General features: G+C 45.1%; 1 protein-coding gene across 7 annotated transcripts in view; it reads right to left on the reverse strand.

Moving 5' to 3' along the window:
- The window catches only part of pard3ab (par-3 family cell polarity regulator alpha, b), an 81315-nt gene that overhangs the window by 17436 nt on the left and 48926 nt on the right, over positions 1-14953 (reverse strand). For 5 of the 7 annotated variants that reach the window (XR_015867427.1, XR_015867428.1, XM_088429119.1 and 2 more), the window contains 7 exons: positions 14115-14159; positions 10763-10951; positions 10284-10454; positions 6894-7047; positions 4406-4601; positions 3774-3928; positions 2833-2877 (listed from right to left, as the gene is read on the reverse strand). Coding sequence is in view for 5 of the 7 variants with exons in the window: in XM_088429119.1 (XP_088285245.1) it covers positions 2833-2877; positions 3774-3928; positions 4406-4601; positions 6894-7047; positions 10284-10454; positions 10763-10951; positions 14115-14159 (955 nt within the window). In the remaining 2 variants the exon portion in view is untranslated. The remainder of the gene's footprint in view (positions 1-2832; positions 2878-3773; positions 3929-4405; positions 4602-6893; positions 7048-10283; positions 10455-10762; positions 10952-14114; positions 14160-14953) is intronic. The other 2 variants (XM_088429120.1, XM_088429121.1) reach the window with 2 other exon arrangements.

Consider the following 14953-nt stretch of genomic DNA (forward strand, 5'->3'; position numbering starts at 1 on the left):
ATAAAAGAGCGGCGTTCCTGAAAAACGGAGGAAGTTTCAAAAACGGGCCGAGATTTCTCCTCTCTTTCCGTCTGGCGTCTGGGTTCACCTTTGACTTCCTTTCTACTTTGACACAAATGACGGACAAGAAGCCAGCCGAAGGTCGTCACTTCCTGTTTGGTCTCCGTCAAACAGAGCGTGCGTTATTTACCGGCGCGTGATGATTTTACAGTCATCCCAGAGGAGATTGAAAATCTCATAAACAAAGTTTGGGTTTCATGCGGTAGGGTGGAAAAAAAAGTCTCAGCTGCTTTCAATAAACACGCACAAGAACTTTTATTGGCGACAATGTAGCCGTAATGAATTTAAAGGGTGACGTTTCAATTGCATATAGTTGCGTCCAAATAGGCTCATCCATTGAGTGCAAAATTAAACAACTGTGTCACAATTTTACGGTCCGTCTCTATTCCTGAAAAATGTTTTTGGAGTAGGGCAGGGGTCCCCAAGCGCCGGTCCCCGATCAACTGGTACCGGGCCGCACGCGTGTAAGACTTTCTCTGATTCTTTGTCCTTTGACATCAGCGTGCAAGAGAAATGTCACAAAGACATGAGAGAGCTCTTTTAAATTGTGGGAAAATTGCTAAATATTTCCTTGACGATAAAAAGGTCCACATTTGTCATCTGCATGGTTTTCCATCTCCTTTTTGGATGGTCCGGACTCATCACGACCATGGCGGCGCACTGACGTGTGCCACGATAATTAGCAAGCGAATCCGCCACTGTTAGGTCGCTGGAAAGGTTCCCGACTAGACATTGATGGATGACTCGCTGTCAAGGCGTCGCCTTAAACGAGGACAGAGCGCACGCGTGGCATAATTAGCCACACCGAGCTCATCTGCTGCTTAAAAAAAAAAAGCGGCAAAAATCTATCATCTTTAACGGTGACCTCAAAAGTGAACAAGAGCTATTGTGTCTGCTCAAGAAGCTGAGAGGAATCAATGGGGTTGTTCCTCCGACGCAATAGGAAACGACGAACGTTCAGACTAAATCGGTTGAACATTGCAGAAACACGCATCTCGTTATTTGCAAGTTATGCTGCTTGTTGCTATTGCGTGAAACCGCTGAACTGAGGAAGCAAAATAAATAATAACTATGAGTGGCCAAACACTGCTTGATTGTACAGTAACGTGAGGAGGGCGCGCACGTCAACAAGACGGGAGATGACAAGGGATGCTGCATGCAGATATTTGTCAAGAGGACAAAATGACGAAAACTAACAGGTTGTTTTTTGAAGTCACTCTTTGACATACAATAATCTTGACGAAAATAAGATTGTTTTAGCATCAGAGATTTTCCAAATGGCAGTTCTACCCACAGTCCAACAAAGAGCCATCGGCAGAGAGGACTTCAGAATTCAAAATCACCTGTGAGCGTCCATCTTTGTTGTTTGGGTTGAACTGAAGTTGCAACTCTATCTAGGTGGGAGAGCAACGCGCATGCAAATTGTCTCATTACCTGGAGAAACCTTTTGTGTGGGCGGTGGGAGAGCTTTACGCATCTTTTGAAAACGTCACTCAAGGTTTGTTTAGTTTTTTTTGTACAAAGAACACACAGTTCATTACAAGTACAGCCAAACACACACACACACACACAAAAACACATCAAGAAATAAAATACAGCCTGATCAAGATAAAAAATACAGCATGATCAGAACAAAAAACTTAAGTGCTGAAAATGTGCATGGGAGTGTCAGAATCCAATGAGGCGTTTTCAGATCCAAACTCCCAGCGAAATGTGGTTTCAATCACAACGTGTCAACATTGTTGTGTACAAAAACTAAACTAAACATCTTTTTTTGAGTGAAGCTTTCAAAACACGTGTCAAGCTTTCCCCACCTAAAAGGTTTCTCCAGGTAATGAGCCCTTTTCATGTGTTCCTCTACCAGCTAGATAAAGTCGTTTTGCAACTTCAGCTCAACCCTCGGTGTCACTTAATTATTCAAAAATCCCGGCTGCCCATCGGCTCTCTGGTGGACTTCATAGATAAAAAAGCCAAGCGCTGGACATGCCAGTGTTAGTCAAGACAGGTGCAGGGATTGTCGTAAGGAGAACCTCATAGTGTCGTGAGAAGTATTGTGCTGAAATTGACGCGTTGATTTGAATTTGATCAAAGAGAATTTCTCAAGGAAAACACTGCAATCCATTAAAGCTCCGCTCATTGTCCTTTGTCAGCTGCTCAATTCAAGGGGAAAGCAATCAATCACAAATGACGTCTCGTGCTCAGAGGAGATTAACGTAATGGGGCCTCTGAGAATCTTTCAGAATAGAAGATACCGTAATTCCACAAACATAAGACGTACCCTTGATTTTGGGGTCAAATTCTGGTATTTTCTATGTCGCCGTGCATAAACCGCACCAATACTTTGGCGACAATATCAAATCAATCGCAAAACACGAGAAATATCATCTTCCTAATCTCTTCATATTTTCTTGCGTTCATATCCGGAAGTTATGTACTGTAATTCCCCAAACATGCTGCTCTTTATTGAATCAGCTGGAGACATCAAAACCTTGACGTGATCCTCTTCGTTTTAGTAATATACCTGTATTTGAACAAGGATGGACTCGGACATTGGTTCAGGCCGCTCGCTTCTTTTATAAAACTATTTGATAAAATTCTAATCTTTAAGTTACCGTTTCTAAGACGCACCCATACTTTTGGCCTTGTGTCCTCTACTTGGGGTACTACAGTAATATTCAGAATGTCAAAAATGTGATCGGATGTCATTCGGCAGCTCTGAAGGTCTGAGGGGCTACAATATCATGTGGCGCTCCGACTAGCTACTGGCCTTACCTGTGCCGTTGTCGGGACGAGGGCTGAGGTTAATCTCGTCGGCTACTGTTAAAGGAAGCGGAAGACGGGGAAGGAGAGGGAGGGGGCAAAAGATTCGGGGCTTCAGTTAGTGCTCCTGACATTCCTCATGCAACATCCCGCCACAGCAAACGCCGCAAACGTTACAGACGGGACGCCATGCTAAAGTAGCAGGTGAGCGGAAGCACGAACGGAAGGGGGAATGCCAATGGAAGGTTGCAGTTATTGTAGTTATTAATGGTTGGCAGGATGCGTTTTTAGGAGGGAGAGATGTCAAGAAACCAGCAGATTTTGTGCCAGAGGAAGAGTTTGAAGAAGAAGAGGCGTTAGAAGAGTTTGGAAAAATGTTAGCGTGGCCCTGATGTTTGGCCGTCCGGATTGAGCCCTGATCATCTACAGCAGGGGTCCCCAACCTTTTTATCACCACGGGCCAGGCGACGCTTGAGATTTTATTGTGGACCCAATATAAAATGAGTCTTAAAATACTACAACTGTTAGGAGACGAACTAAATCGGTTCCTAAACATCCTTATTTCAGGTACGGCCCATGCGGACCAGTACCACGCTGCGGACCGACGGTTGGGGACCTCTGACCTACGGCACTTCACAAAGAATGCTAGACCTTTTCAGTCACGCTGGACAATATCGCTTTGAGGAATGGCTAAGGCAACGGCGTGGAATTGCAGTCCTGGAGGGCCGGTATCCTGCATGTTTTCAAACCTCTTCTCTCAAACACACTTGATTCAAATGATTAGGATCAATTTCAGGCTCCCGCAGAGCTCGCTAATAAGCTCATCATTCAAATTAGGTGTTCAGGTGTGAGAAAACCGGAAAACTTGCAGGATACCGGCCCTTGAGGTCTGGAATTTGCCACCTATGGTCTAAGGCTAATGCTTGGAGTGTTTGCGTGCGAGGAGTAGCTACCAAGGTCCATGCTCTTGGACTTGCGGGTCTTGATGATCTCCAGCTGCGAGGCGTCGCCAAACTGTTTGGTGCGCTTCTCGGACATGCTCTGGCGGCCGAACCCTTCCCGCTGGAAGGCGGCGTCGGCGCCGGGGCTCTCGTCCGCAATCTGCGAGCTAGGCGGGAAAAACAAATGAACGTTCCGCAGCGGTGCTTCACGGTCACGTCTGATTTGAAAAAGGTTAAGATTGCTGGGAAATGAGGTTAAAAAAAGGTAAAGTTGGTCATTTTAAAAATGAGAGAACTCTCACTTGAATACTTCTTTAATACTTGCTAAATTAAAATCATCCAACATTTCAAAAATCTGCACTCATTTTAAAATGTAAGAAAAGCCACGTTCATTCTTATATTGTCAATTACCGGCTTTTAATTCATTCGAAATAATGCTCATTGCTCTTTTTCCTTATTAAATGTTAGTTTTTTAATTCAATTGAATTTTGTTTCCATTTTATTGTGTTTTTACGTTCAATAAATCCAACCAAATTGTGTTTTATCTCGTATAATGATTTCCACAACACGTCAACTAATCAATAATGAATAAATATGAACGCAAGTAATCTGAGGCTCATATTGTAAAAGTGTTTCTTTGCCACCTGTCCTTGGAAGGGGCAATTTCTTGAGCCCAGGACGGCGTCACGTCGACGCCGAAGACGCCGCCTCCAACTTCGTCGTGGGAGCTGGACGACGATTGGTCGGACAAGCGAGGGGGGCGGAGTGGCGGCCCGTCGTCCTCGATGATGACCGTGTCGTCCTGCGGCATGTTGACTGTCGGAGAAAGCTGGTAGTTGCCTGGAAACATTGATCGATTGATGAACACAAAGTCCCTTCCGAAATTCTGAAAAGTCTGCTCGCCCGCCGCTGCAGACACCCCAAGAATAACTCGGGGAAAAAGATGAAGAATAAAAAGGAAACAAGACAACAAGAAAAAAGCAGAGGGTGGCGTTTTAAAGCAACTAACATATTGGGGACGGCGGATAAAGGCAAGGCGAGGTGACGCCGGCTAATCAGCTTAGAGAGTTTGTCATCGGGCGCAGCGGCGTTCCCTTTTCACAACAGCGTGATTAATTCAAGCTGCGCCACCGCCGCACGTCAAGATAAAAACTTCCCCGCCGACTGAGGCGGGAAAAGAAAATAAGTCGGCGCTCTCTCCCGCCCAAAAGCCGGCCTTAAAACCCTTCGGTGATACGCACAATGCCAGACTTTGTGCTTAATCTCCACTTCCAAATTGGATGTGTGAGTGCGTGTGTGTCTGTGTGTTGTTCTAGCGGGAAGCGGGACTTGTGTGATCACTACAAATATTTACCGTATTTTCCGAACTATAAGGCGCATAGAATAGAAGCTACGAGAGTGGCTGAGGTTGCCTTACGTGTCCACTATAAAAAAAAAAACATTCTAAGGAAGCCAACTGAATAAAAAACGAAATCTGGCGTTTACTTCATTACATTCTGATTAATTATGTTGTTGCTCCATGTTTAAAAAGGTCAATTAAAACAAAGGAAAGGCATTTCTATTGATTTCAAACCAGCCAATCGTACTTCATACTTGACGTGAAGTGTACGACTCGGGTAAAATACGCGAGCGACTAAATGTATTCAACAAGCTCCCTTCTAATTATGCAAAGGGGGGAAATACAATGAAGGGATGTCGCTCACCTTTTTACGGCTCTATTCAGAAAATCCTGTCACCTTTTTTTTTTTCCTCTAGTGAAATGTCAGCCATTGTTCCTCGAAAGATATTAATTCATGGGTCTCAGGTGCTGCCTTTGTTAGCATTTTCAAGAAACGCTACGTACAGTATACGTTTGTCATCGCTCGACTGATCATTAACGGCAGAAAAGACCTAAGCAAGTAAAAACCAGTTTCATGTTGTGAAAGTGACGCCGCACAAGCACAAGGGAAACTAATGCAACATGCATGCCACGCCACTAGTTGGCGACATCAAGAAACAGAATGTTCAGACCCACTGATAAAACTGCTTTTCAAGAATTTCAAGCCACAAGATATTATTTATTTTCATTTCTTGTCAATAAGTTGTGTGTTTTGAAATCATTCGTATGTCATGTCTGACAAAGGAGCGGCAATCTGCTTTTGAAGGCCAAACAATGGTCAGAGTTGACTGTTGAATTTCTTATTGAACTTTTAGGGGCTTTGTCTTTTATTTCTGAGCTTCTTTCTCCTCTTGGGAATGTAAAAATGTCTCGGTGGCCTTATTTGGCCTTTCACGCCTGCTCCGGATCTTTTTTTTTTTTTTTGGGGGGGGGTACTTGGAGTCTGAAGTGCGAACATGGAGGGAAAAAAAAAAGGTCTCGGATGCTGAAGGAGCGTCAAGTCGGAGAGCCTCCAGCTTAAGACGTCTGGACTTTTACTTTGAAGGCCCAGAGGCGCCCACAGGTGATTTTTTTTTTTTTCTAGTGAAGACAGACATCTAGCTCTCCACTTGTTGCCATGGCGACGAGTGAACCGGCGGTCCCCATCTTGTCCTCCGGCTCGTTTGTCAAGCGTGAGCGAACCTAACCTATTATCGCTTTTTGTCATCCGCGGCTAAAGATTTTTTGCTGTTTACATTCAGCCGATGTCAAGCGAGGGGCAATTTGCATGAAAACAGAGTTGACATATTCTGTCGCGCGGATGAGCGCTTGCCGGGGGGGGCGAGGCTACAAAAACAATGATTGGGCTTTGACCGTTTGGGCTATTGATGATTTTTCAGATTTGAATTTTAGGGCAATTGTTATCATCTGCGTCTTAAGCGTAAATGATCTATATCGAGAAGCAAAACCCGTTTGCAAGCGTTTAGAAGTGACAGCTTATTCTTTGACATGTTTTGGCAATCTATGCAATAGTTTAGCCTCCTAGTGTTTTATATGTATGCTTTTCCTTCGGTATCACAAATCAAAAACATGTAGAGTGCACTTGCAAGTGATTGCTAAACATTTACGTGACACTAACACCACGGACTTCTATCCCATTTCCACATCTGTTTACTTTGCATGACCATATATGATGAACTAAAGACCTCCACACCGCTTAGAAATGCTACCCGAGCTTTACGTGGTGCAAAATCTCAGAAGAGCAAAGTTCTTACCAACTGTGCGCGGCATCAAGCCTTGTCGGGGCATCAGGTTGTCGTCTAGATCCTCCAGAGCGCCGTACAGGGAGTGGGAGATACGTCGTTCGTGCTCATCCAGAGACAAAGAATTATCGCCGTGCTGAGGTCCCAGCGGACCCCCCGGGGCCTCCTGGCAAAAAAAAAAAAACAACCCACAAGCACTTAAGCTATTGATTTCCACTGTCATGTAAATGGAGTAAGAGCTTATCGAAAATGGAGTCAAGCAAATAGTAGCGTATTGTGAATGGTATTCCGCTGGAGTCAATTGTAATGTAATGAAATACAGTCAATGACGGTATGGTGAATTGACTTCATTGTGTTCTGATCGGAGTCGTAAATGGGGCAACTCGTATCGTAAATGGAGTGAATTCCAAAGCTTAGCCGGAGTTAGGCTTATAATATGAAGTGAATCATAAAAGGGGTCATAAAAGGAGTCAATTATGTGTTGTAGGTAAGTTTTGTAAAAGGAGTAACTCGTATCGTAAATGGAGTGAATTCTAAAGCTTAACTGGAGTCAGGCTTGGAGTCAATCATAAAGGGAATCTTAAAATGAGTCAATTATGTATCGTAGGTTTGATTTTTAACCGGAGCCGTAAATGGAATGAATTCTAAAGCTTTGCACTACACAATACGTATTTTTCACTTTCATCCTCAGATGTATATAGCTTCTTCCACGCCATCAGTCTGTTCTTGTATTAGCGCCTCGTTACCGCTGTCCTTATTTCCTACAAAGTCTTCACTCAAACCGGCGGGCGTTTCACTCGAACAGCAATGAAGGGACAGCAAGTATGCATGCTAACGCTAGCGGCGTAATAAGCGAGATGGATGAGGACGGATTTCCAACGTGCCCGTTAGAGTTCCGGCTTCTTATTAGCCTGCTAGCATGCTGGCCAAATTCCTCTCGGGACTTGTGATGAGACTCGACTGTAGCCCCGCAAATTGACCATTTTGCGCTCCTCTTATCCATAAACACACATTGCTGGACTCTGTAGGAGTGTGTGTGTGTGTCCCCGTATATGTGTGTCCAATGGATCATTGGCCATATTGATTGAGTGCGGTTTGCTGCATTTACCGTCTAGACCGGTGCGTCTCAAACCTTTTGGAGTCAGGGACAAATTTTCCAAGGACCCCGTTTGCAATTGTTTGAGGAAATAAAACAAAACAAAAAAATAATTTGGGCCAAAGTTGTCAAAAATGTTCAAAAGATGTCAAGTTTGGTTGAATGAAAGAGTAAGGAAAAAAAAAGTTGTAGTCAGAGAAATAGGGTTTTAAGCCTTGGAAATGACTTATTTCACCTTCAAATTCATGTTATTCAAAACCAGATAAGTGGAAAAAATTGGGTCTGTTTATTCTGAGTTATGAGTGTACCCCCCTAAAAAACTTGGAGAAATACGGTAATCAATCAAATACTTTGTATTGTAAAAGGGAGCGCCGAATGATTCCGAAAGGTGTTCCTAATATTATGGTGCGAAAGACAAGTTTGAGGGTAATCCAAAGCACCGCCGTGTGTTGCTCTTGACTTGAAATGAGCTAGTTAATGAATTTGGCCAACTGAGGTAATAGCGAGGAGGCAGGGGGGGGTCGGGAGGAACGGGCACGGCGGCTCGGAGTCGCCGGTGCGCTAGGGGTGCGATTCGCCGCGGCGCGGGGTGTTGCATATTCAGGCGGATAATTAAGCGGCGGGAAGGTCTGGATCCCGTCAGGCGGCCGCTCCGAGTCGGCTGAATTTGAAAATGGAAAAAGGATGGAGAATGGGGGGGCGGTCACGCATGTGATTTATGCAAACATTTGCGATTGTAAATTGGCTCCTCGGGAGGCGAGCCGCGGGCAGGAAGGTAAATAACGCATGATTTGATTCTACATGTCAAGTGCGTGTCACGTGCAAAAATCTTTTGCGCATAATATTATGCGCCCTCGCTCCCCGCAGGCTAACTTGGAAAGAAAACAACTCTAAACCTGGCCTCCGGCTAGTGTTATTTTTTTCATCAGAAGAAAATCCCACTGGGGAAATCAAACTGGTGTTCCCTCGCCACTTTGCGCTTCATCTTCTGCGCCATCGGGGTCTCCACTTTTCATCTTTACTTGTTTCATCCACACCACCGTACAACAAACAAACATCAAAATTGACATTAGCTCCGGCTAACATTGCACATATTCACATAAAAACACATAGGTAACATACAAGTTTGGCTTGTCGCATCTGACGTTTGCGCATTGTTAGCGCTTTAGCAATGACATTACACAGGAAGCACATCGCATGAACCCAAACAAATTTTTCAAGCATCCTTGACTTATAAACAAGTTATATACAGTATGCCATAAGTTTGTTTTTTTTTCTAGTGCAAGGGTTAAATCTCATTTATCTTAAATCTGTCTTGAAAAACCTAAATCTATGGGCGGAATTCTGGTAATGTCAATGTCGGAATTCTGAGAATAAAGTCATGAAACCGAAATATAAGCGTGTCAAGCTTTTCCTTCTTCTGAAGGTCACTTGTTTTGCAAGGCGCCACGATTTTGCCGGCTTGTTGATAATTGTCACACGTTTGTCTCCATTTTTCCAGGGTAATGTCTCATGCAGAGGGGGATTCATCCCCCTCCCCCCCGTAAAAGGATTGAGACGCGGGAATAGCCCGCGGCATCACTTGCAGCCCTGTATCTGAAGCACGGCCGGGCCGCCGCGCTGCCTTCAACCTGAATTTATGCATGCACGAGCAGCTAATAGACAATGACATCCAAGTGCACACAGCACACGTTGAGTCAAAACAAAACAGAGCTGCGGGCTCGAATTGGGCTTTCAGTTAGCGGACGGGCCGAGGGGAAATCTAAAGTTTGGTTGAGGGAAGACGAGCGCGCCAGGGGCGCTCGCGTGCGCAAAGCCAGCCGGGGGGGGGGGGGGGGGGGGGGGGGGGGGGGGACTCGGGTTTTGACGCCGTGTCCAAACGCCGCATCGCAGACACGGAGAAGACGTGCGGAGCAGCTCGCTTGGCAGTCGAGTTCTTTCCTGTGCTTTTCGGGAGGAGGGGTCGCGCTCCGACAGCCTGACAGCTTTTCGAAAATAGAAAATAAGATTGGCCCTGCTCGTTCGGCTCTCGCTGCCACGCCGTAAGGGTTACACTGAATGAGTTGCGGAGGCACTTGGTCAATGCGATTTTAATGACTTCCTTCGGTGTAATATGTGCAGAGAAATCAAGTTTGGTGCATTGGCGACGTAATTTCTTATCAAATATGAGTTTTATGGTAGCGATCGTTCTAACCGGAAAGTAAGACGCCTCGTTTGCTATTTTTTTGAAAATCCAAATACGCGGAGCCACGTGACGCCAATGTTTTAAGTGTTCAGTTCATCTGTGTTGAGCTTGGATGACCCACCCGGCTCCTTTTGCCAACGCGTCTGGCTACGATGAGCTGGATCATGCCACGCTTGTTTCCCTCGGTGGACATGGACTTGCGCAACGTTTCCATGGCGTCCTGGTTGGTTTTTCCCAACAGCGACTCACTGTTAACGGCGATCAGCTGGTCGTTCACGCGCAGGCGGCCATCCTGGATGAGGAATCACAACAGACGCTGACTACACGCCGACTATTCTAGCATGTTAGCTGACAAGTTATTCCAAACTGGGCTAACAACCGCCGTTTGCTTTTCTTCACCCGGAAAGCCCGCACTCATCACCTACTCGTCCGTTTTTAGCCACGTGGAGATTACTTATGAAATTTCAATATTACGTCTGGGTCAGCTTGAAAAAGATGACCGGTTGCTAACCGGCTAATTGTTCAGAATTTTGCTATTGATTTTCAAATGGTAAATATCGTACGGGCATATTCAAAGGAAAAGAGCAAGGGTGAACCGACCTTGCACGCGGCCCCTCCGTTGATGATGGATTTGACGAAGATGCCCAGGTCGGCGTGGTTCTCCTTGGACCGGTTCCCCTTGACGCTGACTCCCAAACCGGCGGAGCCCGAGTCGCTAAGCGGGATCTCAAAGGTCAGAAACTCGCGGGTGCCGTCCGGCGTCAGTACCAGATCGTCCTCCTCTGGCTTCTGTCGCCACAAAAACAAAACAACGCGCGCGACTCAGCATTCAACACCGCAAAAAGTCCACTTCAAAAAAGGGTTACAATATGAAAGTATTGTAATTGTGCGACAACATTTCTCATCCGCAACACTGAGAGTTAAAAATGTCATCATTTTGACATTTGTCCTTTCTTACTTTTTTTCCATCGCTCAGTATGTTGATATTCTTGTGCGTGCTTTATTACGGATTGCACAGCACTTGTGTCAAATGCAGTGCTCTTGTTTGCCTGCGTCCCCTTGCCCCCGAAGCGTCATACTTTCAAATCAAAGTGCGTCCCTGGGACGCATCGTTTTTTTGGTGGTGCTGCTGCTGACCGTTGCAAACAGATTATTATGAACAGCCAAAATGGTTTTAATGGGTTCCTTCGGAGCCAATTTTGTAAGTTTAAATTGAAACGGCCAACGTCGCGGCCATCGCGCTGAAAACGAACTCTCCGTCTCCCTCGCGCCACAACAGGTGCTCGCGTCTCCTTCTCCCTCCCTCTCGACAATAAAACGCCATTCTCTCCGGCTCGTTATTTGACAGCTGTCCTCTGAATAGACGGGCTGCGTGTGTGCGCGCCGCCTGCCAATTATCGCGCACGCTAAATGAATTCAATCACCGGGCTCACTGTCAGCGCGCCATTAGCCGCCTTTGTTTTGTTTTTTTTTCAGCAGGAGGAGGGAGGGAAATGGAATGCGCGGAGGAAGGAAGGATGAGGAAAGAAGAACTGCATCCTGGGATTCGGATGGTGAGAGAGAAAAAAAAAACTCTCGCCTGTGATCATCAGCGAGCAAGGTGGAATAAATAATAAGACAACAGGAACGACAGTACTTCCGAGTCCGGAATTCAATTACGCAGATAAATCAATCCTATTACCCGAGAAAGCATCACAATAAGGAAGCGGGAAATGATCTGTAGAGAGGGGAAATAACACAAAATGGGCCACGTGTCAAGAAAAACATTGAAACTCTGGAATTCTGGCAAAGAAAAAATCAAAGGGGACATGCACATGAAGGCTCATGACTCGGGCAGCTTCGAGAAAAGGGGAGCCATCGTGACCTAACTATGGAAAAGGACCTGTGGATGACCATTATTGAAAGAGAAGAAAGGCACGCTGCAAAAAATGCATGAATACAAAGAAAGGAGTCAAGGAGATGAACACGCGGATATTTTTTTGTTTGTTTTTAAGAACGATTTGAGTTCAAAATCCAGTCAGAAATTCCTAACATGTGGATATATATATTATCGCTTTGAGCAAAGAAATCTTAATTAAAAAAATATCTTGAAAGAAGCATTTTTTTTCTTAAGATGGTATTTGCTACACAAGATATTTTGCCTTTTTAAATAATATATTTTAATATACACTTCAAAAAGTCAATTTTAAGAAAGTTAAGAAAAGGTTATAATAGGAAATATATTCCTATTTTCTGTCTAAAAGGAAAAAAATATCGTGTAGCGAAAAAAATCTTGCTTATTTATTTCAAGATAATAAATGTAGCGTCTTCTTTTTATCAAGGTTTTTTTAAAACAAGATTTTTCTTTTGCATCTAGCACTTTTTGCAGTGTATATATATTATTTGATATTATTGATAAGCCTTATCGCCTTTTTGAACTTTCCTAAAATTGACTTTTTGCAGTGCACGCGGCGAGAAAAAAGATGGCGAAAGTAAAAGTGAAAAGGAAAGGAGATAAAAGAGGAAGGTGATTGAAGAAAAAAAAAAGGCGCGGAAAAGGAGGAAAAAAAAGATCGTCTCCTCTTTTCTCTCCCTGCGGTTCTGACACGTGCCCCGCGGCTGAGGTTTCCGTGGCGACCCGACCAGTCGACTGTCTGACGGCGGCGAGGAAATGCGATGAGTCGCCGCGGCGCGCCGGACACCGTGTCACACTCCCTCACTGACTGACGTGGACACACACAAACGCGCTCAACGAGTGCCAGCGACGGCCTTCTTGATTGGCTGCGACAACATCAGCAATCTCCTGAAACGCTATTGATGTCATATCGCGCGCGCTGACGGCAGATGGCCGCGAGTACGTGCGATACCGTAGCCGGATTCCTGGCACGGTGCCGCCTGCGCATTATTCTTGAATTGCCCGATAACATAAGCGGCCACTTGCCGTAAGCTGCTGACTAATGGCCTCCGCAACATGGCGCGCAGACGTCTGGCGTTATGGCGCCATTACAGCGTAATCGTCCAGACATCGTGACGGATGGAGAACTAAAACCGCTGTTGCGCAACGTGGCGGCCCGTTGAGCCCGGGAATCGGCTCCTCCCACCTGCGCTCCCTTCTGAAGGTTTCTTATTTTGCCCAGATGGCCTTTTTCAGTTGCTCCTTCCTCTTCTGGGCGCTTTCTTTAGTATTTGTTCAAACATGAGAAAAAGATTCTTAAAAATCAGGCGTATTTTCTCGTTTTAAGCAAAAAGAAACTCGGCCAGTGGTGGGAGTATAATGTTCCTGCCAAGAAAATATAATTCAAGACTTTTTGGGGGGTTCTTGATATGAAAATTATACATTTAATGTCTTGAAATAAGCATTGGCAGCGAATGAGTTAAAATCTGTGAAATGACTGTCAGTTTTTTGTTTCGAGTAACGGTTTGTTATCCTTTGATATATGTAAAGATGCATCTAGATTAATTAACTCATTCACTGCCAGCCCAGTAAAAATGAATCTTTTGACTTCTATAGCAGTCAATGGCAGTGAAGGAGTTAAGAAAAAGTGGACGTTGCCGCTAGAGTTTCCAAGTTCATAGACGCTCCCGATGTTGACATGTGGCTCCCGAGTATTTACAAAAGGGATGGCGCCTCCGAAGCAGATGTGCGCGTACAAACTTTTCCCCTGACTTTTTTCCTCCGCCTCCTACCAGGAAAAAAAAAAAAAGATTTTTAAAATTCACCTCACGCGCTGCCGACCAGACGAACTGAGGTGTTTGCGGCCTACAAATGAAGGCGGGGCGGGGGGCCCCCCCATGCCTGACACACTGTCCATGCAAGATGAAGGAATGGAATTAGCCTGACTTTCCCCTTGCGTGACTACAAAAACTCAAGCATTGATATTCATTTTTTTATTTTATCCACTTGCCGCAGATTACAAATCTGGGGGATTAAACCAAGGCGCAAAAGGAGGATGGAATTTGATGGGGGTCTTACCAAATCTCTGTAGCTTTGCATCTGCATCTGGGCATCGCCGCCCTGCTGGAGATAACACACACACAAAAAAAAAAGCAAGTGTGAGAAACAACACAAGACAAGTCAACTACTCGAAAGCGTAAGACGACATCGATTTTTGATTTATTCAAACTATTGCAACTCAAGATAATATAAATGAGCAATTATTATGTTAATTTATCAGTGAATCAAATTGGGGGAAAAAATGCTCACTTAAGCAAAAAAAATACCCATAATTTCCCAAATATGCAACAAACTCAAGGTGAATCACACGTTATCGACCTGCTTCCAAAACAATGGCTATTTGGACTTCTTCCTCCGGAGGACAAGGAGTTCTCAAGCCATGACAATCTTCCTCTCTCCCCTATCAGATGGCCTTAAGACTGTCGGTTGGACTGGACTGGCAGATCAAGGGCACTCTTGCTCTTCAACGACCCCCCCCCCCCCCCCCCCCCCCCCCCCCCCACACACACACACACACACACACTTTTCAATGTGCTCATCTCCACCCGCGTGACGTGACGACGCTGCTGGAACTATTACTAGCTGCAGCAAGGCAGCTGCGTCATGGCCCCCTTTGCCCCCACACACCTAGCTACCGACCTACCTAAAATCTCATGCCCCCATTTGTGAACCACTGTTGTAAGATTGACTCTATCCTTGTAGGACTTTTCCCACACCTTCTCAGCGCGTCCTTATAATGGATGAAAAAGAACTAGACAAAGGTCGTAAATGTCAAGTTGACATTTAAGTGTGAGAATATGGCCTCATACTAAGGCGGTCTGCTCTTTTTGTGAGACGCTCGTCTTTTTTTCTTCCGC

Source organism: Hippichthys cyanospilos, chromosome 12 (genome assembly GCF_059441005.1).
Source record: "Hippichthys cyanospilos isolate Australia breed blue-spotted pipefish chromosome 12, RoL_Hcya_1.0, whole genome shotgun sequence".
NCBI classification, from domain to species: Eukaryota; Metazoa; Chordata; class Actinopteri; order Syngnathiformes; family Syngnathidae; genus Hippichthys; species Hippichthys cyanospilos.